At 39.2% G+C, this 24,118-nt stretch overlaps 2 protein-coding genes across 15 annotated transcripts in view; both read left to right on the top strand.

The window, feature by feature from the left end:
* Positions 1 to 566: 566 nt before the first annotated feature.
* Positions 567 to 10,244, top strand: LOC105285135 (histone-lysine N-methyltransferase EHMT2). Of its 2 annotated transcripts, XM_011349113.3 has the most exons (12): positions 567 to 3,151; positions 3,226 to 3,827; positions 3,908 to 3,958; positions 4,211 to 4,308; positions 4,387 to 5,029; positions 5,362 to 5,694; positions 5,842 to 6,070; positions 6,211 to 6,417; positions 6,569 to 6,825; positions 7,011 to 7,261; positions 7,620 to 7,795; positions 8,828 to 10,244. In XM_011349113.3, exons 1-12 carry the CDS (start codon positions 2,148 to 2,150, stop codon positions 8,994 to 8,996), a joined length of 4,020 nt encoding a protein of 1,339 aa, XP_011347415.1. In that variant the 5' UTR covers positions 567 to 2,147; the 3' UTR covers positions 8,997 to 10,244. The 2 variants fall into 2 exon arrangements, with proteins under 2 accessions (XP_011347415.1, XP_011347416.1); XM_011349114.3 differs by lacking the exon at positions 3,908 to 3,958.
* Positions 10,245 to 13,826: 3,582 nt separating this feature from the next.
* LOC105285138 (voltage-dependent calcium channel type A subunit alpha-1) overlaps positions 13,827 to 24,118 on the top strand; it is a 155,311-nt gene continuing 145,019 nt past the window's right edge. For 4 of the 13 annotated variants that reach the window (XM_026970485.1, XM_026970486.1, XM_026970484.1 and 1 more), the window contains exon 1: positions 13,827 to 14,269. The gene's annotated coding sequence lies outside the window, so the exon portion shown is untranslated. The remainder of the gene's footprint in view (positions 14,270 to 24,118) is intronic. The other 9 variants (XM_011349117.3, XM_026970487.1, XM_020033549.2 and 6 more) reach the window with 4 other exon arrangements.

Here is a 24,118-nt window from a genome sequence, read left to right as displayed (position 1 = left end):
ATCGCTGCCGCTCCGTTGTTCCCAGGCATATAATGGAACAGATAAGAATTTATCATGACACACTTCGATCTTTATCGACGGATTAAATTATTCATTTCCATGAGAAACTGAAAAATAGGTACAACACCAAGTAGATATAGAAATGCAAAACATTTTCGTATCAGTCCGAATTTAAAGGATCGAGAAATCGCAGTTCTGCAGAGCAATATTACTCTCGGTTTCTCTCTCTTTGTTTTTAATTCTATCTTTGACGAACTTATTAACTTATTGACGTAGCGTTGCGTAATCGCGTTCATTATAATGTAGAATTGAAAACATTTGTGCAAATGAGGAGATCTCCGAGTTATGTAAACCCTATATCCGGTCTTTCAGGCTTGAAACTTGATACGGCAGCGTTTACGGATTTCTCTGTCTCGAGCCCTTTACTTCCCGAGAGACTTCCCTTCGCGCCTCCCGCAGAAGAGTGGGATTCCACGTTCGGGACGCCATATTATTTTTGTTTTATCTTTCAGTGACCGGCATTCCTATGCGTTAGCGCCGAGCGCTCCGCCGGAGCGTATATTTTTATCGTATCATGCCACGTAATCCCTAAGCAACATTTTTGCCGACCGCACATGCGCGTTCGGCGCTGATAGATTTTTTAACTATCCGCCATGTTACGATTATACGTTAATTTACATTCTCCTACGAGTCGATCGGGCCTCGTAATATTCATCGTTCCACGGTCAAAAACGTATAACGACCGTCACGTTAATACCATTGCACAGCGTATGCACGATTTACTCACGTGTATTCCCCGAGATATCGAAAAGTTCTTTAATCGATTGTCACTGTTAAACACGAAGCAGTTGCACCGAAATATGACTGGATGTAAAAATATATGAAGTTCCGAACCAAGAAAGGAGGTGGAAAGTTTATATGAAATTTTATGCAAATTACTGATAATTATAAATCGCGACGCACGCGAATCTCGAGATATCGAAGTCTTGAAGTCTTACTGATGCTGCAACTTCGCAGTGATAAATAGCCTTTCTAATTTATTCTATTTTTTTGTGGAGGAAACAGTGGAAACTAATGGGAATAGATATAAATAACATTTTCGCTCGAAATGGTTGGCCGCAGGTGGAAGTCGTGTAAACTCGACTTTACGGTTTAATAATATGCATCGGCGAAGGATCTACTTCACTGAAGTCGGTTACGAATGCGCGTTTAACGTATGTACTTTATGTAAAACAGTGGCAGACGAACGATCCGCGTGCGGGCAGCGCTCGGTAATGGCTGTGCTTCCTCTTCTTGTTTCTCATTATCGACGAAAGACGACTCCTTCCGCGAGGCATGACTTGAATTGAGAACGAACGGGGCATTAAACGAAGGTTAATTTAACCCGGAGGTTAAGGTCCGGCGAGGTATCAGGCCGCAGGAAGGATCGCGGAAAGAAAACAATTTCTGTCGCTCTTGCGATCGCCGTCCCTGAACAATCAATATGGCCTCCAGCCGTTGCTCGCTCGCTCGCTCGCGGGCCACGCTGGTGTGAGTGACTCGCGGCCATCTTTCTCTCTCTCTCTCTCTCCCCCTCGTCCCGACGCGAACTTCAGCGTGGTTGGCTCGTGCGGCGCCGGGATCGTCGATCCGATTAGTCGAATGGTTCGGTTCGGAGATTTTGCCGCAAGTCAGCCAGGAGTCGGCAGCGTGAGAACGAGGCGAGACGACGCCGCGCGCGTGCGAGTACCTCCGGCGGTTGGTGCGGTGAGTCGGGTGAGCCAGAGAAAGAGCGGGAGGATCGACGAGCTCGGATCGTCGATAAGCGTCGCTGATAAGAGCGTCGTCGGGGTGAGACCGATCGGCGGCAGAGCAGCGGTGTTCCTGGCGCTTGGACGAGGCGAGGGGCGAAGCCCGTGAGTGGAGGAGCGGAACCGGAAGGGGGACATCTATGAGAGGAAGTAGAAGAAGAGGGTTACCCGAGAAGAGAAATTACTCGAAGGATACCGTAAAGAGGAGGGAACGATGCGCCGGTAGTCGACCGTGATCTGGACGATGAGAATCGGTTCGAAACGTTCGCGTCTTCGTTACTGATCGCAGTGGCCTCTTCGTCCGTAGCAGCGGTTAGTTGTTTGTAACAGCAACCGCTTTTGCCCACAGACGAAGGTATGGCCGACGTCGCGTCTTCCGGAGGCGATAATGGGCCCGCTGCCACCACTGCGACGGTCGTCGAGGGTTGTCGGAGATCGTCGGCGACGGACGTTGACAGAGTCGACGAGGCCATTGTTGGCAGCAGCATCAACGATGGGAAGGCCATGACTGCTGTTGACAATGGGGTTGTTGACGACAAGGTCAGTATCCACGAGATTCTCGAGGGAATGACGAATGAGTTTAACAAGGGCGTAAACCCAACGAAGCATAGCGTTGACAGTGAGAGAATGGTCGCAGTGGAGGAGACAACGACACCACCGTCATCACCGTTGAGAGTTGCCGATGAGGCATCCAAGGGGGAGAAGAAACGCGACGACGCTGCTGAGGAAGAGGAGGAGGATATGACGACTTCGGATGACGTAATGACCTCTCAGTCTGAGCTGGAGGAGAACCACAGGGATGAGGAGGATGTGTCCATGGCAGTGGCATCGATGGGTAAACAACAAGAGGTGAAAAAGGACAACGGTATACCCAGGATCGTTCTGACATTCAGGACCATCGACGAGAACACGGATCATGGGAAGAAGACTAAGATATCTAGTTGTTCTTCCAATCTTACTCTGGTACCTGATGAACTGGCCAATTGCGATCAGATTGGCGGTGTCTCTGTGAAAATAGAGAACTCTGATGAGAATTCCGACGTGATAGAGGAATCTCAGACAGAAGAATCTCAAGCGGAGGAATCTCAAGCAGATTCAGACAGGACTAAGGAAGGAGACTCTTTGAAGGAGATGGAAGCGAAGGTTGCTGATGAAGATAAGACAGACGGCGCGAAAGAGAAGCTCAACGAGGATGCATCGTCTTCCCAGCTGTCTGTCCAGAAGAAGCCTGAAACCGTGGAGAGTAATGCCGAGAGCAACAACGTGGAAACGAAGCTTGCAGAAGGTACTGAGCAGCAAGAATCTACCGCGCCAGTTACCAGGAAAAGAAGAATTGGACGACCTAGATTGCGAGCACTTAGGTTTTTGTTTTTCCGTATTCATCACCCGTTAAGTATATCTAGGATATTTATAAACTTTATCCTAACGTTTTCAGTGACTCTCTACCTTCTCAAGATGAAGATCCTCCCGGTCCCAAACGTTCAGCTAGAAGACTATGCAAGGAGTCCTTGAAGAGCACAGTGTTGGAAAGTGCCATGGCGCGCAAAGAAAAATCCAATTACACCGAGGAGCACATGCAGTCGAAAAAGAGGAAGTACAACAAACCGGGTCGGCCGAAGAAGATCGTACCCGGTAAGGAGCCGGCGAAGCAGACTCAGGGAAAGCCATCTGACGTTCGTCAGGAAATCGACACGTTGTTGCTGTCGGATGGTAGCATTTCCGAGAACGCTCTATTGGATTCGACACGTAACAGCGTATCGGAGGGTGGCGTAAACGATAATACCACAGAGGAGTCGCAATCGTTCTCCTCCGATTTCGATGGAATGCCAAAATTATCGCCGATGATGAAAACCTCGGAGCCGCAGACCAAACTGAGTAACTCTATCAGCAGCCCTAGCAGCGATGATGTACCACTGGCGGACATCGAAAAGCCTTTCTTGAAACCGGTTACTGCTAATCGACCTAAGAGGGAACGCGGACGTCCTCGTGGAAGTACCCAAGCAGCGCGGAAGATTGCGAAGGCGGATCTGTACGAAGGTGGTGTATCAACGTCGATATACTTAAATAAATCTTTTTTTTATCATGTGCTTATATTTTCCATTTTTAAATCGATGCAGATGGTTCTCCATCGGTTGCAGAAGCAGGGAAGAATAACGATTATCCGGAAGGTATATATGAAAAAGCTAAATTTCCTAAACGAAACTTTATAAATGCATAGAAAATGGGTATGCATATCAAAGTCGACTTTAAAATTCACCGAAAATTTGCAGTAGAAAATTATTCACTGTTATCTGTATACTTCGCTGTGTATATTTTATCAAATTAAACGGCGACGCGTTATTTACGCGGGCGTATATTTAATTTATTACTTTATTAGATAATTATATTAATTAATAATTTTGATCATTTTGATGCTTTAGAGACACCAGTCAAACGAACGCGTCGGAGCATGGTGCCAAGCCCGAGTCCCGCCGAAGGACAAGCGTCGAAGCCGGAGTCCACCGCGATTATGAGCGAAGTCGGTATTTCCAGTACTGTTAACTCGTAAACCCTTTCGTGCAGGTTCAGGTTTCTTATCGTATTCCTCTCGGTTTAGACGTACGTGCAATCCATGTTGTGCCTGTGCCAAGTTCGATCTCAACTCTACGTCACGATAACTGGCTCCGGAGCACCACTCTATTGCACGGCGATAGATTCGATCGACACCCGACTGGTCGGCTGTTGCAACGAGGTGGACAGTAACGACGTAGCGATGCGACGGCCGAGCACTCGCGTGCCCTTCATTATTTTGTGCCGCATGCACAAGGAACGGCTGTTGCGGCACAACTGCTGCCCCTCCTGCGGCCTGTTTTGCTCGCAGGGCAGATTCGTGCAGTGCACGAACGGCCACCAGTATCACCGCGAATGCGAGATCTACCCGAGCAAGAAAGGCGTGTGTCCGCATTGCGGCAGCGATAGCGCGGCTTACGATGTACTCGTAACAATGAACGGCATGCGGCGGCCAGTCTTTATACCTACGCGTAAAAAGTTTTCGAAATTACCGTCGGCGAAGATGACCTTGCCCGGTAAGGGTGATAACACGAAGCTAGCCGAGCGTCCGCCCAGCCCGTTGATCAAGCCCGACGTCATCAAGATACCCGAGCCGTCGATGAACAGCGAGAGACCGGAGCGCTACACCATTATGAGTCTCTACACATCCGTGAAGAATGGAGATCTGGAAAAATTAGTAAACGTATTAGGTGAGGCAGAAACGTATACGTACAAAAAATCTCGAGAGAAATCAATGATAAATAAGTCTAGGAAATTGCAAGCTTTTAGATTTGGAAGATGTTGGATTTCTTTCTGCGTTTCATCCTACTCTCGTTTCTCATTTGTTGTAAATCTTTCAAGTAAATCGCCAGTATATTTTATTCAGAACTTGAAGGAATGCAAACTAAGATTCGTCATTTGACTCGTCGGTTTAGTTTTTCCGTTTTACATCTTTGAATAAATAATGTGAATATGAATAATATTCCTCTTTTTTAATGATTTGTTTATTACATGAATATAGTATAGGCTCTGTTATTTCTAGCATGCGGTTATAATGCGAATCACACATTCCGGGATTACGCCCATCGGACTGGTTTGCACATAGCGGCGGATAAGGGTCATCTATCGTGCGTACACGTTCTGGTCCAAGGTGGTGCTCAAGTAGATGTAATGGATAGGAACCAATTGACGCCATTGATGCTGGCCGCGAGCAAGGGCAAAGCTGATGTGGTGAAGTATTTAGTTAGGATAGGCGCCGACGTGACACTGAAAGGCGAGGACGGTATGACCGCCTTGCACATGGCAGCCAAGTCCGGCCACCTGGAGGTCTGCAAGATCATTTTGACCGAGTGCAAAGTGCCGAGAACGCTAGTAGGTGAGGAACAGATTGATTACAAGCAGAAAACCTACGCGTCGCAATTGTGACGAATTTTGCAAATATAAAATGAGGGATGATGGTTCTTCGAATCTGCATTTTACGTGTCTAGAAAACTTTTTACGCCTCTGACATCTACACTTGCAGACTCCGTGGACGATGGCGGCTGGACGAGCTTAATCTGGGCGTGCGAGTTCTGTCACACGGATGTCGCGCGGTATCTGTTAGATAAAAAGTGTGACCCGCTCATACGCGATGCCGAGCAGAACATAGCGTTACATTGGAGCGCCTTCAGCGGCAGCTCCGAGATCACGGAGATGCTCCTTAACGAGGGATGCGATGTGAATGCTGTAAATGTTCATGGTGATACTCCCTTGTACGTTTTTCAATTTTTTTAAAATTCTCCAGCTTACTGAATTAAGCATGACTGAAGCGTGATCGAAGACTTACGCCAAGTGTGTGAATGAGATGATTCTTTTTAATAAAATTGGAATCTATTTCTTTTTTTTTTCTTAGGCATATAGCAGCTAGGCAGGACCAGTATGCAGTCAGCGTTCTGTTGCTGGCGCGCGGTGCTAAAATAGGGGAGGTAAATGCTGCCGGTGAAACTGCGGTGAATTGTTGCGCGACGGATGGCGATACTATGTCTGCTTTGAGATTAAATGCGAAAGTCAACGAGCTCTCCGAGCATATGTGGGAAAAAACGATTAAAATATTAACAAAGTGAGCACAAAATTGTCTCAGATATGTCATAATTATTAATCTAAGTAGACGAAGGACGTGTAAATTTTATGATTGGTCGCATTCATCGTTAAATTCAATAACGTGCATGCTCGATTCTCTCTATTTCATTATTGGTTTCTTCTTTTTGCAGCGACATCTCACGTGGAAAGGAAACGAATCCTATACAGTGCGTTAACGGATACGATTCCGAGGACAAGCCGACGGATTTTCTTTACGTTACGGAGAATTGTTTTACCAGTAACATCAACGTCGATCGCACAATAACGTCGTTGCAGTCCTGTCGCTGCGAGGACAATTGCAGTTCCGAAAAGTGCTTGTGCGGGAACATAAGTCTGCGATGCTGGTACGACGAGGAAGGGAAACTTATACCCGAATTCAATTACGCAGGTGCGCAATTCAAGTGTTAACGCTTTAGAAAATTCATAATTTTTGTAATTTTTAAGTAATTAATTTTTTAAAATAATTTTTAAATATTTAATAAATTGAAAATCCCCTAGAAAAATCAACGAGAATCCGTCTTATAAAAACGAATCTTTCAAAATCGATGTTGCGAATTACTTGTATCGTTACAGATCCGCCGATGTTGTTCGAATGCAATCCCGCTTGCGATTGCAATCGCATCACGTGCAATAATCGGGTGATTCAGCACGGACTCACGCAGAGGTTCCAGTTGTTCCGCACGAAGGGCAAAGGCTGGGGTCTCCGGACCCTTCGTCACATACCCAAGGGTACCTACGTGTGCGAATACGTCGGTGAGATAATCTCAGACTCGGAGGCTGATCATCGGGAGGACGACTCCTACTTGTTCGATTTGGATAATAGGGTGAGTCGCATATTTTTCTCCGACTTGAACGAGGGAATTATTTTATGTTTAATGTCCGTGTACCTGTAATCGTCTTGCTTCACAAAAAAATTTCAGTCATAAACATAGATGCACGGAAATCTAGAAATGCGTAAAGCTTAGAATGCGCAAAACGACTTTTTCTATTTTATCATTTTATTTTTTTAATCATATTTTATTTGAAGTTCTTGGAAAGGAAATGCAAATCTTTCCCGGTTAGTCGCGATGTACATTCTCACCACAGCGGTGTTCTCTTCCTATACAATCCGTTGAGTTTGGAAATTATTTTATGCCGTTACGAATCGTTTGTGAATTAGAGTCTTGTTTTATGCGTACGCAGGATGGAGAAACGTACTGTATTGACGCACGACGTTACGGAAATATCGCTCGCTTTATCAACCATTCGTGCGCTCCGAATCTGTTGCCAGTACGAGTGTTCGTGGAGCATCAGGATCTGCATTTCCCGAGGATAGCGTTCTTTGCCAACCGCGACATCGAGGCAGACGAAGAGCTCGGGTATGTTAAAACTCGGTTGAAGTCACTGTAACGCCGAAAATTACTGAACACGTATATACACACTAACCATTGCGAACACACATTATTGCACATTATATGTTTTTCTTATTGGAGTTAATGTTCAATGTTTGTTTAAACGTTGTTTCTTTCGTTTTAATGGATCGAATTGTTTCGTATCGGTATATTATATTTCGTATAATATACAAATAGGTCTTTCATTTTTGTTATTTTATATTTTATTTTATTTTATTGCTTGATTCTGTCTTGTCGCCGACGACACATGAGATTATAATTTGAGACACAGAAAATTCTGTTTGTTTATTAAGTGTAGACATATCTATCATAAATTGTTACGCTTATTAAATAAAGATATTTAACAGAGTTTAAGGAATCTAGAATGTTTAAGTAATCCTTAATCTTTCAGTTTGCGAATTACAAAAGCTTTTATTCGTTTTGTGTTATATTATTCATAGAAAAAAGAATCATAAGAAGTTGCTTCTTTTCCATTATCTTGTAAAATTTCGGGATTTTAAGACTTTATTTATAATATTTAGTAGTTATAATATATTTCGACGTATGATTTATCGTATTCACGTATTTTAATATTGACATACGACGGAACAAGGGATAATAAATTTGGTAAAACTACCGAATAGGGGAGCCCTCTCCAATGACCTCGAGCTTAACATATAGAGGACTACCTACTGAGTAACCTGCAGAAGGTTTAACCTAATTCAACTCGTAACTCTTTCTTCTTTGGACAGCGGAAAATTCGTGCATTAAACGTTTTTTGTTAATAACTTTTTAACAACGAGCTAAACCTTTTGAAGATTACTCAGTAAAATGTTCTTGACAATAGAAGGTCAAGGTCATTGAAGGGAGTTCCTCCTTTCGGTAGTTTTACCATAAAACTTGTAAGGAACATTCAACTTATCATTATATCAATTTATTATATTTATCAAGTTTGTTTCTCACGTCACGCTCTTTCGCTAACTTTGCACGAGAGATCAATATGGATCTGTTTGCCCTTAGCTTTGATTACGGCGAGAAATTCTGGATAATAAAGTGCAAGTCCTTCACGTGTACCTGCGGAGCCGAAAACTGCCGTTATTCCGAGAAGACTATACAAGTCACGCTGGATAACTATCGAAGAAAAATACAGCAGGAAGAGATGTTGGCAGCTCAAACATCATCATCGTAACCTTAAATGCGATTTAGCTTAATTCTTTAGGTGTCTGCGATTTGTTTTGCGGGCAAACATGACGACGATGACGATGAACGATGATAATTATTTTACGAATCATCTCGTCGACTGCTGCACGCGCTAGTTTTTCCAATTTGGTGATTTGTCGAGATCGATTGTCGCGGGTCGTAAGAGTACAAATGCAAAATGGTGGTGGGATGATGATAAGCATATGATTAGGTTTTTTTCGATATTTTCCGGAATGCTAATGTAAAATGCACGAGCCTGGAAGGGATCGTCTTCTGCCGTTATTATTTTTATAAAATATCGAAATATATTTGTAGCAAAAAGAAATTGACAGTCGGTCTACTTTGTTGCTGCTATTCGTTTTTTTGGATATTGAGAAAATTTAATTACATGTTAATTATGAGGAAAAGTTAAAGAGATCATACTTTGTGAGAGTACGAATGTTTATAAATAAAAGTACCAAAAAAATAAAATTGAAGCCAATGCTCTCTTTAAGATTGATTCCGATTATCATTAATCCGAAAACTATGATGATTTATTAAAAGCCTGTAATTCTTAAAAGTCTCTTTTCTGCTAATGTTTTAATGATTTATCGATAGACCGGTAGTTAATAACGATTATGTAATGAGTTTTATATTTGCCTTGTGGAAAGCTTTTGAGAAATGTAATAATATTGTGTCACGTCCTACGAAATATTTTTTTCCACAATGGTCCCTCGTATGAAATTGAAACGAAAATTTATATTATTGTTCGTCCGTATTTTCCCTCAAGCTTGCTTGTTTCCTATTTCTGACGATTTTATCGACGAGAGTGCAACGATTTCACGAGGAAGTGCCCACGATTGATTTTCTTTTTTTTTTTTTAAACACGATAATAATATGCATAATATATACATATATATTATATACATATGTATGTGACGACTATAGTTAGTTTATGTATGCGAAATGCCAATATTAAATTGAAAATGTTGTTAGGTCCTATTGGGACAAAATATGTGATGTGAGACAGAGCGAAACTACGATCGCTCTTAAGTGAATTCGAACTCAATGATCCCAGCGCGTTCGTGTGTTCCTTATTAATAGTGCATTATGCTATTATATTCCACTTAGCCGTTCGTACCTTGGAGGTTCATCGTTTAACATACGATTCACACTGCAGGCGATGTAGTACATAAAAATGCATCTTTTTGTACAAACAATTAACTTTTTGTATAATAAAAGTTGTAGTCCTTTTTAATATGCGACTTTTTTCTCTTTCATTATTCAACTAAGGTGAATTTTTAGGGAAATAGAAAAGAATTGGGAGGAATAAATTTTAATTTTTCGAGTAATTCATTTTTAGATATTATATAAATTATAAAATAACATGGTTTTTGAGATTATGCGAAACATTTGTTCCATATTTCATAATCTAAGAGATGGCGCTAAATGTACCTTTTTAATTTTTCCTATTACATTAAGGGGAGTCTGGAGTCGCCTGTTACCGACCAGATGTATTTTTTTAATTTATATTAATCGTTTTATTGGCTGTACAAAATTATATAGTAAAATATCGACTCGAGAATAAGTCCACAAATCTTTTCAATTTCTCCGCTATCGAGAAAAATTATATTTATTCGTTAAATTGATACAAATATTTTGCATTAAAACAGGTAAGTTATTTAAGCTATATATACATATATCGCTACACACACACACACACACAAACATTACGCATCCTTGAAATTACCGATACCCTACAAAGAAAGTATACTTATACTTTACAAAATACCAACAATTTTCAATTCAAGATCGCTCGTCATTCTTTTATCATCACTTATCATGGCTGACACGATGTAAGTAATATTCCGTAATAAATAAAAGCAGATGTTTTCTATATTGAGATCTTTGTGCGTGCGTATGTGAAATATTGATTGAAGAATGGTAGAAATCATAATTTACTCCTCTTTAAGATCTAATTTATAAGTTACAAGTCTTCTTAACTTAAAAAGATTTTTCTCTTAATTACCATTAGAAAACGTAGTACTTGAAATTTGCGAAGCAGAAGCGCCAGATTTATCGCCACATAGATTTCACGAATGCTTGCGCGCGATCGAAGGTGCTTGCTCACCATCATCGTGTTTCCTTCGATATTTCCCCTTTGCTTTCTTGGTCGAGGGACACAAGCCGTGATTCATTCCACGGAGAAGCCGTGGAAAAGCCGCAGGAAGAGTGATTACTTAGCTATTCTTCGAAGTTTAATAGAGGGTACATAATGCTGCGATCAGAAGCATAGAAATCGGAACGGCACGACTTGTCATGCACCTTCTTTTTTTCTCTTTCCTTTTCTCTCGTACATTCTCGCTGCCGAATAGTAGATTCTTGATTATCATTGAGATCTATGGAGATGTTTAAAAAGCAATATCGTGATTGGTAAAATTGGTTACACTTTGAGAAAGTTTTCAAATGTTATTTGCATCGCACAGGGTAATGCAGGCTAATTTTGGTGAATTTCGGAATTTATGGAATATTGAGTTTATATAAGCTAGACGCGTGATTTGAATAGTTTATTGTTGCAGGAATTCTGCAAGTCCGAAATTCATCCTGAAATTCATAGTTTTGTGGTTTTTGAATGGACAATTAGTGACAAGTTTCATGTACAATTTTATCAGTTTGAAAAATTTTAACAATGTTTGAACTACTTGAATGTGATTATTATTATTTAGTATTATTAGAATTATTATTAGAATAAACGCAAAACTATCAAATAAGACATCGTTGTTTTTAGCACCTTTAAAAAACTAAAAAAATTTATATATTATGTAATATTGCATTGTTATGTTTTATATCAGATATGCAAAGTTATTTTTTTACATAAAGAGATATTGCATTTCTTCGTTTTAGATGCATCTATAATAATAAAATAATAAAAAAATAAAGAAATGTATATTAAATAATTGCTGATCACTTCGATTAATTATACATCGTTGATCTGTCTCGTCTCATTTCTTCGCATTCCTTTTTCTTGCTCTCTTGCGGCGATAAAAACTTAGGTCAGTATAAAGAGAAAAGACGACATAATCGCGAAAAAAAGTAAGCAGAATTCACTTGTCGCTATCAATAATAAATGCAAAGACTGTCGCGCCGGAGAAAAGCTGACTTAGAACGTGCGCGAGTTTCCGAGCGATCCTATGGGGTTTTGATGAATCTTTAAAGCAGACTTACCGTCCTGTCAGGCTACACCTAGCATGACTTTGACATGGCATGTGCATTAATTTGCAGTGATTTTTACGTGGCACCTAACTTTTCGTGGTTGAATTCTTTAGATGGCACAATGGCTCTCCTCGTGCTCGTGAAAGTTTTCCGTGAACACGAAAATAGACCGTAATCAATTTATAATGATTATTACGACTAAAGCACGAAGCGATCGATACGTGAAATTCGAATAAACAAAACTCTATGTAAACAAATTGTATTCTTGGAGATTGTTTTCTACGTTGAGTCTAAATTAATACTCTACGGAGATTTCTTAATAATATTTTTTTCTGATAAAGATCGACTCGAAGAGAGAGTTTCTCCCCCTCGATTTAATCATGTAAATGTCTATCCAGAATCTTTTTCGCCTCGTCTTCGACGCGCGGTGGTGATCCATCAGCCAGCCAGTAATTGGAATCATGAACACTATCGGTAATGAACCATTGAGCTTATACAACCGTGTCGGCATCGTCTGCCTTCGTCATTCTTAAATCATCGCGATATATCCTTGCGGCTCGCTTTCCTGATTCTATATTCTTTTTAACGAAAATCTCGGGACGAGCGTACGAGACATCGTCCGTAACATCTTGTGTCATCCACGAGCGGCGCCTAAACGTCAAAATTAAGGATTAAGCTCAGTTGCACAACTTTAGTCGGAGCTTAACTCGTTCATGGAGAATTCACACTGCGTCACGTCTAGAATCTCTAGAAAACGAACTCCCTACTGGATCGAACGTCACACATCGAACGCTGCGTGAATTTTCCATTAAGGGGAAGCTGAAGTTGCTAGTGAACTATTTTTTCACTATAGCGATGGTAATTGCAGTTTCGAAAATTCTCTTTATTGCTTGTGCAGAATAAAAAATCCTTTTCCACAAATGAAGTATAGATAGAAAGGAAGTCCGCTCTACAGGACTTTATATTCAAAATGGAAAAAAGTTAGAAAAGACAAATGCAAGTTTTTAACTTTTTTCCATTTTGAGTATAAAGTCCTGTAGAGCGGACTTTCTTTCTATCTATACTTCATTTGTGGAAAAGGATTTTTTATTCTGCACAAGCAATAAAGAGAATTTTCGAAACTGCAATTACCATCACTATAGTGAAAAAATAGTTCACTAGCAACTCCAGCATCCCCTTAACGAGTTAGACTCCGGTTAAAGTTGTGGAGCTAGGCCTGAGGGGAGGCTGGAGTGACTGCCGAGCTCCAAGGCAACGGCGTCGTGTCATTTAGAAGAAACTGAAAAAAGTCGTGATCGGCATTACCGATAACATTATCGTTGTTGGACGTGATAAATAATGATAAAAATCGTGCGCATTTTCATCGCGGGAGAGAATTTATTGTTCTGTTCAACTAATCGAAGGAACAGTGCGTTTGAAAATTCATCGATCGCTAAAAGAAACGACTCCGGGAGTCCGGGATCGCATTAAGCAGATATGAAGTAAGCCACTTTACGTCTCACGGCAGCGCCGTGATTGCAGCGGCGCGCCTGCGCGGACGGCGGCGCGCCGAGCGCTGATTGGCCGGCGCGCGCGCGCTGGCTCGAAATTCAAGTAGCGTCGCGGCAGTTAGTGTAGCGACCGTGGAGCGCGCTCGAAGGCGTGACGTCGTGTAGCCGCGTAGAATTATATATTGTAGGTATTATTTTTCACACCTGCGCGAACGCGCGCGCGTTCGCGACGTTCTTTATGATTTCGCCAGCCGCGATTGTTCCTCGTGCTCCTCGTGATTATTCGCACGCGCTTTAGTGCTCCCTCCCGCCGTTCCGTTTCTTCCGTTCCCGTTCGCGTGCGCTTCTTTCCTCCTCCGGCTCCGGCGTAAAACTCGCGCGAAGTCGCCGCGAAAGTGCCGTGATGATCGCGCGACGATGATGCGTCGCGACGCGCTCGATTCAGTGAGTGTGCAATAGTGTTCAACAGATTACGCGTGCCGATCATCGACGGCCGACTAGTATGATGACCAGCTGACGGATGTGTTCCTCTACCTCCACACGGCGTCGGCGGGATTGACGATCGAGCAGACAGTGGAAGGTGAGTGACCACCATTTTTTCGGAAGATTCGATGTATCGAATCCCTGCGTTCGCAGCTCCATTCTGCGCGGCTTTCATGATCGACAAATTTGTTACGACGGTTGTCGTATCCCTGTAACATAAAAAGTTGAGATAAAATACGATGAATTTCTAATGTGCTAATGTGTTATCTGCAAACAGCGTGTTTGCGTGTTGCGTGTTTCATGTAAAATAAGGGCTTGCCGATTGTTCACTCTATTTGCAACCGGGGTTGCGGAAAGCTCTCTCTATCGACTTTCGGCTTTGGTCTTGTACTTATCCGTCTGATACGTACATAAATGTGCATATATATGTGCACATATGTGGCGTGCGATGTGGAAAAGGTCTGTGGGGAAGATAGCGTCCGCTATGTCAGATCTCCCGGTGCCGTTTTACCGTCGTGTTTACGAGGATGTCTTCTCGGTCGCCACCGTTTATGTCCCTGCGACGCAAGCAAGTCGACGGAAGCAAGTTTCTTCTCGAAATAGAAATCTAGGAACTGAGGAAACTGGAGTCAATCGAGAACGATTTTCGCATGTGAACAATGTCTTCCGCTATCTTTTGTTCTTTTTCATCCTGATGCACAGTGCGAATTCTGTCGATGAATCATTAAGTTTTCCGGTCAGATAGCGATGTTATCAATATCAATAACTTTTACGGAGTACGTCATACTAACCTTTTGCCTATTAATAATCTTTCGGGTAATTTGATCCCGCGCCGATAAAATGATCTCATCTTTTGAGACAATCCATTCATTTGTGGCCTTATTTGTGACATTCATTTGTGAACTTTTGCAAGCATGTAATATCATACATTTATATTTGAAAGAGTATTTTTTTCGGATTTTTGGTTTAATATTTTATTTCTCTTAAATAAATTTCGTTGCACTCACGGAGGAGTTAGAACTTTTTTGCCTGTTATATTCTGCTTTTATCCTTCTGGTTACTCTACTCTTTCTCTCTCTCTCTCAGTCCAGTAATTACAAAGCTTAGTCGAAATTCTTTCGAACGGTAATGTTACTCGGCAACGATGGCTTTTATTAACTTTAGCTCGCATATCACCCGCAATGAGCTTTCGCGAAAGTTGATTTCGAGGATCCATACGAGAGCAGCAACTTTCGTCGAAATATGAATGAAATCCCGCGAACTTAAATGCTGTTGCATCAGAGAAGCAAATGGAGGCTTAAGCATGTTGAGAATGATATTGCATCCTTTACATTACAAGTCTCTTAAATTTTGAAATTTTGTTTCAAGTTTATATTCAAGTTGATATTGAAAGTGATATTTGAAATTATTTCGTTATTTATCATACTTTTTATCATATGTTTAATATATATATGAAAATATAAATGTAAAATAAGAATTTAAATCAAGAAGAAAGAAAATTATGTAGAAAACGTTATATACTCTTTCGAAGATATTTAGTGTTTTAGGAAGAGATATATTACACTATATATAATCCGTTTAGTTCCGTGATCTCCTAGGAATTTAATTACGGAATTGCTAATTATTCCGATCGAAATTGTTGACTTCTTGGCATTTCTCCGTGTAAATGAACTACGAGCTCTTTAAAAGTGCAGTTTGTTTTGCAAGATTTTGCTTCTTTATCCTGAAATGGAAAGTATTGATATTTGCTGTACCATTTTCAATAATATTCGTATAGAATATTTTCTTCATGCATTAGTATTCAATAAATAATTTGATTTTGATTGAAAAATTTGTATCAAAATTTTATCTTAAATTGAGCTTTAAAAAAGGTCTAGATGCTTCTATTTTATTTTAAGCAATGTTCGGAAATACTATCTCAGTTTAATAAACTTTTAAATAAAGCTTTTGCTTGAAGTTAAATTTCCATGTATTCTCTTTCTCTTTTTCGATGATATTAGTTTTATTCATTTTCATGTTTTTTATGATAAGAGTGAGTGACATATTTCATTACAAGTTAGAAGCTTACAAGTTAGATAATTTCACTGCACTGAAAGCTTCATCCGATTTCTCTCTTTTCTCTCTCACTTTCTCTCTCTCTTATTCTTTCTTTTTCTCGCTTAATTAACCATTGTTTGCATTCAAAATTATTTCCGTGTTATAATACTAACGACTAGTATTATATATTATTCATTGTTCAAGTTGGCTTTATTTTGTTGTTCTTGTTATTGGCCACTCTGCTTTTACTCTGTCGTTTCTTACTTTCTCAATATGGATTTCGCTTGTTTTATAAATGATGCTTTTGCATAGCTTCCTAAGGAAGTAAAAGACAGTTTGTAGAAGCAGGCTTTGCAAAATATATAATTAACATTATAATAATCAAATATATAAAGACTTTCTTTTTTATGATGATTATTATGATGAGAAAATTTTAGTTATGATAATTTAATTAAGAATTTTATGATGGACTTTCGTTAGGCTTTATAAAAATTGCAGGATTAATTATTAATTTTGTTGCATGTAAAAGTATGTGAAATAATGAAAATTAGGTATAAATAAATATTGCCGAATATAAAAACTGTGTAATAAACCGACTATAAGATATTAGAAACTCATATATCGAACAGTAGTAATAACATCCGAAAAACGCGTATTCTCGTAAAAGACTCGTTGCAACAGCTATAAAACCAGCGCGTTTCTAAGGCAATCGGAGGCATGGTATTAAGCCGCTTATGAACATTTTTATTGGCAATTCTCTGTTGCAAAGATAGACATAGATCAGATATCTCGCGATCGTATAATCTTGCGCAAAGCGCATCAATCATTCTTTATGGCGAATCTTTCTACTCGTGCCAATGCAATGAAAATGTATTGTATTAATCTAGAAAGTGCATTACTTGTATTTAAAAAATAGATAATGATACTCACATTCTGATCATTAATGAATTCACGTGTAATAAATCTTTTTAATTCGCCAAGTAATCCTACTGTTATCTCCAGTTATGTATGAACAAAACATGAAGAAAATTTGAGACAATGATTGTGGAGAAAAGAAAGTCTACTGTAATTTTTGATACGTTATATAGAAGCAGTTTCCGGCCGCGCTATATCGAGTTTGATATGCAAACAAAAAATAGGTCTTCCCACATCTGGCGATTATCCATGACTACACCACTCGATTCGTTACATGGTTTCATAGAGCCGTCTCGATAGCCGGAATAGTGGTTTCCAACGTGGATATCGTTACTCGTCTTTGTCTGATTTGTCACATCAAGATACAAATAGACAGAATTGATTTGATCTAGTAGTCTTATGAGAATAATTTTGCGGTTCGTAAATTCAAAATACTGTAAATTTGTGCGATTGTAGGATTGTCACGCGAAATGTAAAATATGCTCACAGATATTCTAATTGTTAACCGTATATTACTGCTCGGCTCAGAATCAGAATCAGGACACGGTAATCCTCATAAAATTGGGTGTTAAGAACACGCGTACAATGTCGTCACAGTCGCGGTCAATGGATTTTCGTGTTTATCTCTACGTCGCTTGCGGAAGCCTTAAGAGTCCATGTGGCCGGAGGGTGCACTACGTCATCCGGGGGTGCACGCGTGCACGCGAAAGTTGCAGAAAGCAGGGCTGTCTTAACTTGTGTGCTACTTTTCTAAGTGCCAGGCTGTAGAAATAGATAGACATCAACTTTTTTAACAAGCACAATTATTTCTGCTTATTGCACTATTTACTCATGCAAATGTTTTCTAATCTTTCGCGGATTATTTTTGATAAAATATTATCTAGTTTTGAAAAAACATATTTCGGATCCAAGAGATTTCGCAAAACTAAAAGTTTTTATTTCCATATGTTCTTGTACAAGACATTCCTTATGGAATAAAAAACTTTGACCGCATTTGCAAATTAATATTTGGAAGGAAGCAGTATATAGTTTGGACATACATATAGTTTGGAAGAAACAGGAACTCTTCAATTTATTTGAAAATTTATAATCATAATAAATTAATTCTTATATTTCTTAAAATAATGAGATATTTATCTTATATCGCGGATAATTGTTAGGCAATATTCTTTCTCCTATGTCTAAAGAGAGAGACTTCTGATAACGTTTCAAGAGTACGGCACTGAAGCTTTAGAGTCCCCTGCTGATTTGGATCTTCGTTTCCTTCGTGGTCTAGAGCCTTCGAACATGCTTGCCTAATTTCTCATGATCATCCGGTAGCTTTAGAAGGATGCCGTCGTGCATAGATGTCTATCCGTATATTGTGATTACATCGTCGATCCAGTGTCCACCGGATGATCGTATCTGGACACGAGGCGAACCATAAATCACGCGATAGCGACAATTTGTGGATATACTCGATATTCATCAAAATGGGTCATTCTTGTGGCCTCGATGAGAATTAAGGAGCCTTCAAGAAAACCGTATCACAATTTCAGAAATTTAATTATCGTGATAACGCCAAGTTTTATAATACATGTTTTTTCATAGAGCTCTATAACTTCACCGATTAATTCGTACGAGGGAGTCATTTTATTGTAAGCGTGATATTGCATACTGTCCCTGCGGCGCGACATGCGAATCAGTTGCGTACAACATTGTCCCACGTGATGCATTGATAACAAGCACAATGAAGAACCGTGCTCATGTCTGTAACATTCGTTAGGTATCTCCGCTATTATATACGACAAGAAGCGATAATAGTTTCGAGATATTCTCCGCGTACGCGGGATCTTATTACTTTCATCGATGCCGAAAGCCAAAAAGGCACCAATTGTACGGAACGTTAACTCGCTTCTTCAGTAACTAGATCGCTTTTCCGCTTTTATCGCGTTCAAGTGCCTGATTATGTTACCTCGTTGCGTTTGAAAGCCGCGTTATCGGGCATAGATGGGCGAGACGGCGTCATGACTGGAAATACGCCGGAAATAATGAAATAATGTTTACTTACACAAATGTCGCCGAAAATTCTGTAAATGCGATATTAATTTAGTCACGCGAATTGTTGAACATTTTCGGCGAGTATTACAACGCCCGTATAATTACATCGTTTTGCATGACAAAAACATGCACGCGCGTACGATCACTGATGCGATATAAACGACATACATTTGTTGCACTAGTGTGCGATGGCCCGCATCACAATGACGCATTCAGCGTTAAATGTGACCGTCCCGTTCTCGCGCTCAATGTTTTAATAACGCCTGCCTGCGTGCTAGACGAATAACGAGAATCCAACAAATGCATTTAGCGACGAAAGCGTCGTGTCGAACGGAACGTAGGTGTGAATACGGATCGATGTAAACACCGTAATACTTACTATGCGGGTTGTTTCGCGCGTACGCGGCCGAAGCTGATTCAATTGACGTGTTCATCCTTGCGAAGTGACACGGATCGTTAAAATGCATTCCGGCGGGTGCGCTTCGCGATTTTTGCATACCCTTCCCCGATTGACGCTGGTATTTGTGTACTCGATATACATTGGCTGTCACATACAGGATATCTGTGTACATACGTCTATATACGTATATAGACGTATGTATACGCGTCACCATCGTTTCACGAACGGCTGACCACGCCACCCTTGCCATTTCCAATTTTCCAGTACTTTCCGGTCGTTTTAGGAAGGGCATCAGCATCCGTACGCGCGTATCGCGCGTGCAAAAGCAAGAACGATGCATCACTGCCTGTCGTGACGAAGCAGCCGGATGAATATTACGAGAATGAATATTGCGTGAGTGCGAGAAGGCAGTCGTGAATATCGTGTACTTCTTCGGGAAGATTGAATTCAGAAAGCTGTTAATCCAGAGGAAACAGTAAGGAAATGAAAATCCGCGATGTTTCATTACTGCAATGAGATTGATGGGACTGAAAGTCAATGATATCGTAACCATAAATTCGGCAAGTAATTGATCATATTTTAAGATAATAAATATTCATGTGCGAGATTGAAACAATAATTAATTAATTTCGCAATCGATTATTTTATAAATGACAAACACTTGCACGAGGAAATGAGTGGATATCACAAAGCAAACAATTTTAAAGCTGATGGTTTATCATACAGTAAGCGGAGATGACTTTGTGACTAGTAGAGTGACTTTGTGACAAACAGTTAATTAATTAATTAATAATTAATTAAGCAAAACACAGAATAGTAATTAATTATTAACTGTTGGTCACAACAAAGTCACCTGCGCTTACGGTATAAATAATTAATCTTAAATAACACTTGAAGACTACGTGTGCGTGAAATTATTTTTTGGAAAATTGCACATCTGCGCTCTTTTATCCTGTTTTAATATTTATAATGTTTGCACACATTAAAAAGTTTGATTGGATTATTTGTATTAGTGGTCACTATCAGGATTGTTTAACATATTTCATTTTCACTTATTGTCATGAGAAGGAAAAGATGTAATTAGGCATTTACCTTTGCCTGTTCAACATGTGCGGTATTGAACAGGCAAAGATAACTTCATTGTAAAGCCAGAAATGTTACGTTGACGCGCGGCAGGCCCAATATTGTGATCAATCCTTTGATGTAGGGAACTATGTAGTCCACGTGGCTATGAAATTAGCGAATGCAGGCAAGTGGATTTGCGGGCTTGTGCTGTGTTTCAAAATATCCTCTGTTCGATGTCGTCGTCAATTTATCGATTAGATCGTCCTCAACGTTGCTCGACATCGATGTCTGCGATTTTAATGGATGCGTTTAATTAAATAGAAATAAATTTATTTAATATTTATCTAGATAAGAGAGTATTAATATGATATACATTAATATTACTGAAGGCACGATAAATGAAATGTAATTTACATTAATTTCGGTTTATTATATACATACATTCAATCGAGATGTTTACAATATTTGTTAGATTATTAATATTTTTGTAGGTATATAATCTATTAAACATAATTGCAATATCTAATTAAAGTAAGAACACAATTAAATATAATATATATAAAGCAATTTCGTATATATAATTTCGTATATAGAGAAATCTTTAGGGAATTTGTTACATATAACTATTTAGGTTTTATTTATTAACTATTTATTAACTATTTATTATTTGTTTTAATTATATATGATATATATATATATATATATGAAACTAAAATATCCGCGTAAATAATTTTCTATTTTTTCGTGTTTTGTATTGATGCGATTATTGACTCAACAAACTTTTATGAAGAAGAACGGACTGATTAAACTTCATTCGATTTAAGTTCTTTGGAGGTAATTAAGAATTTTTCTTTAAGAGTATCTCGTTAAGAGTTCTGTATGGGAGTAATCTTGGGGATGTATACTATCCATGTTTTAACATATCTCGTTTGCATACAGACACTTACGAATGTGCGAGCGCGATAGGAAAGAGGGTTCAACCCTAAACTGGATTTCCGGGCAATTATAATATATATATCTCCGGGAGTTACTCGAGGGATTCAGTGGCGTTGGCATATTAATTGGTGGCTGAATCTCTGTTTTGGGCAACATTCGTCCCGGAAGCCTTTCGAAAGCCGCGAGCCTAATGATCCTCGAAATCGACATCGCGACCCGCGGCGCAACAGGCGACAAATTTAGTTACGTTATCTGCTTAATACATTGCAAATAGTATTTTACCGTTATTTCCATCGCATACTATATCGATATTCGTAAATATATTACTATGATTATTTTTTGCACATATCAAATAATACGAAAGAGATAGATCAGAGTCTAGGGACTAATGCACAATAAATGTCGCATCCGAATTACTCGCACTTGTTTTATACACAATTTTGGATCTATTTTATTTGGATTGGATCTATTGGATCTATTTATTTTTGGATTTATTTAGAGTAGTTTTTTTAAATAAAAATATTCTTTTGATCTCGTATGTAGCAAAATTATTTTACTATTATTTAACTGGTATTTAATGATAATGAAAGATTTAGAGATATATATTATACAGGGTGAGGCACCTAAAACAGGCCACCTGAATATCTCGGCTGTTATTGGTGATAGAAAAAAATGTGTCAGATCAAACTTGCATGGTTTCGAGGGACACATAATTTGTTCTAAATAGTTTTTTATTAGGTGGACGCGTAGAGGTCATATGAAGGTCAACTTCGTTTTTTTAAATGGTATGATATGTTTTTTTACGTACCATCTAGTAGAGCGTTTGAAGATGCGCACATAGATCTACGGGTCAAAATCATTCAAGGTCACTGAAGGCCAACTGCAAGGGAAAATAATTTACTTTATATTGCCTAGAGTTCTCTGCTATTGAAAATACCGTAAATTCAGAAATGAAAAAGTTCTAGCCCTTAGAAATTTTTTCTTTTTCCGAGAAGTTCTGAGTTGATGATAGCATTATTTTTTATATTGCCTAGAGTTCTCTGTTATTAAAAATACTGTAAACTCAGAAATGAAAAAGTTCTAGCCCTTAGAAAGTTTTTCTTTTCTGAGAAGTTCTGAGTTGTTTATATCTATATTTTTTATATTGCCTAGAGTTCCCTGCTATTGAAAATACCGTAAATTCTGAAATGAAAAAGTTCTAGCCCTTAGAAATGTTTTCTTTTCCGAGAAGTTCTGAGTTGTTGATATCTATATTTTTTATATTGCCTAGAGTTCTCTGCTATTGAAAATACCGTAAACTCAGAAATGAAAAAGTTCTAGCACTTAGAAATTTTAGCCTTCAGTGACCTTGAATGATTTTGACCCGTAGATCAATGTCGCATCTTCAAACGCTCTACTAGATGGTACGTAAAAAAACATATCATACCATTTAAAAAAACGAAGTTGACTTTCATATGACCTCTACGCGTCCACCTAATAAACAATTATTTAGAACAAATTATGTGTCCCTCGAAACCATGCAAGTTTGGTCTGACACATTTTTTTCTATCACCAATAACAGCCGAAATATTCAGGTGGCCTGTTTTAGGTGCCTCACCCTGTATATTATAGATGGAATATGATTTAATATTTTTACGATAACGCCTTCGCACATATTTGTAACTCGACTCTGTTATAGCTGATCCTTTCTTTGCTTCCTGCTATTCTCTCTGCGTGTGCACATAGTATTCACACGATATCATGAGATAACATTCAGGTTATCATGATACATTCTGGATCGGTAAATGAATGAAAAACCAGCGTTTTGGAATTTTTACATCGATAGTCGTTATTGTTAGTGCTTTCCTATACATTTTATTTTGATATAGTATACAGAGTGCATTGACAATTACGTACTGTCACGTTATCTGTTGAAAAATAGAGAAAATATTGCCCTATTCTAAAATTGTACGTTTTTATCATGCAAACTACATTTCCCGAACATTTATTTCAGTATTGTATATGAAATGTTCTCGACATGTACTTTTAACAAGTACTTTTAAATTAAAATTCTCTTGAAGCAAATTTTTAGAATTAAATGAGAGAAAAGATATTTTATCTTACATGGCAAACACTTTTTATTTATACTTGTTTGTAATTCAAAGAGGACCAGAAGAGCTTAAATATTTTTCGAATAGATGTTGGATCGTCCGATCACTTTTGAACGTTATAACAATATACGAGTCCATTCGCGTTACAGTACGCGATCAACTTTGATTAAAATTGGAAATTTACGTTGGAGTGCAACATCCAAGCTTTCATTTTATACTAGCCGGAGGGAGTAGGAGAGAAAAAGAAAGAGAACAATAAAACGAGAGAAAGTGAGTTCTCTACAGTTGCAGAGACCTGCTATACATTTAGTGAAATAGTGCAAATAAAATATGGGGAACAAAAAGTATCGTCCTGGCGGCGCCGTGTCCGCGAATATCGGCATAAACGTTTATTCCATCCGCACCGTTGGCAGATTGGTCCGCGCTTTCCCCGAATTCCGTTGCGAAACAAAGCCGAAGTGTC

The sequence above is a fragment of the Ooceraea biroi genome, chromosome 6, assembly GCF_003672135.1.
Source record: "Ooceraea biroi isolate clonal line C1 chromosome 6, Obir_v5.4, whole genome shotgun sequence".
Classification (NCBI taxonomy): Eukaryota; Metazoa; Arthropoda; class Insecta; order Hymenoptera; family Formicidae; genus Ooceraea; species Ooceraea biroi.
Note: the sequence above shows the minus strand (reverse complement) of the source record. Positions and strands in the feature narration are given on the sequence as shown.

What these genes read in the sequence shown, in the direction of transcription:
- LOC105285135 (XM_011349113.3), top strand. Translation starts at nt 2,148, where the DNA reads ATGGCCGACGTCGCGTCTTCCGGAGGCGATAATGGGCCCGCTGCCACC. An exon ending in TGTTCGATTTGGATAATAGG is followed by an intron (nt 7,262 to 7,619) that starts GTGAGTCGCATA and finishes ATGCGTACGCAG; the next exon opens with GATGGAGAAACGTACTGTAT. An exon ending in GAGGCAGACGAAGAGCTCGG is followed by an intron (nt 7,796 to 8,827) that starts GTATGTTAAAAC and finishes GTTTGCCCTTAG; the next exon opens with CTTTGATTACGGCGAGAAAT.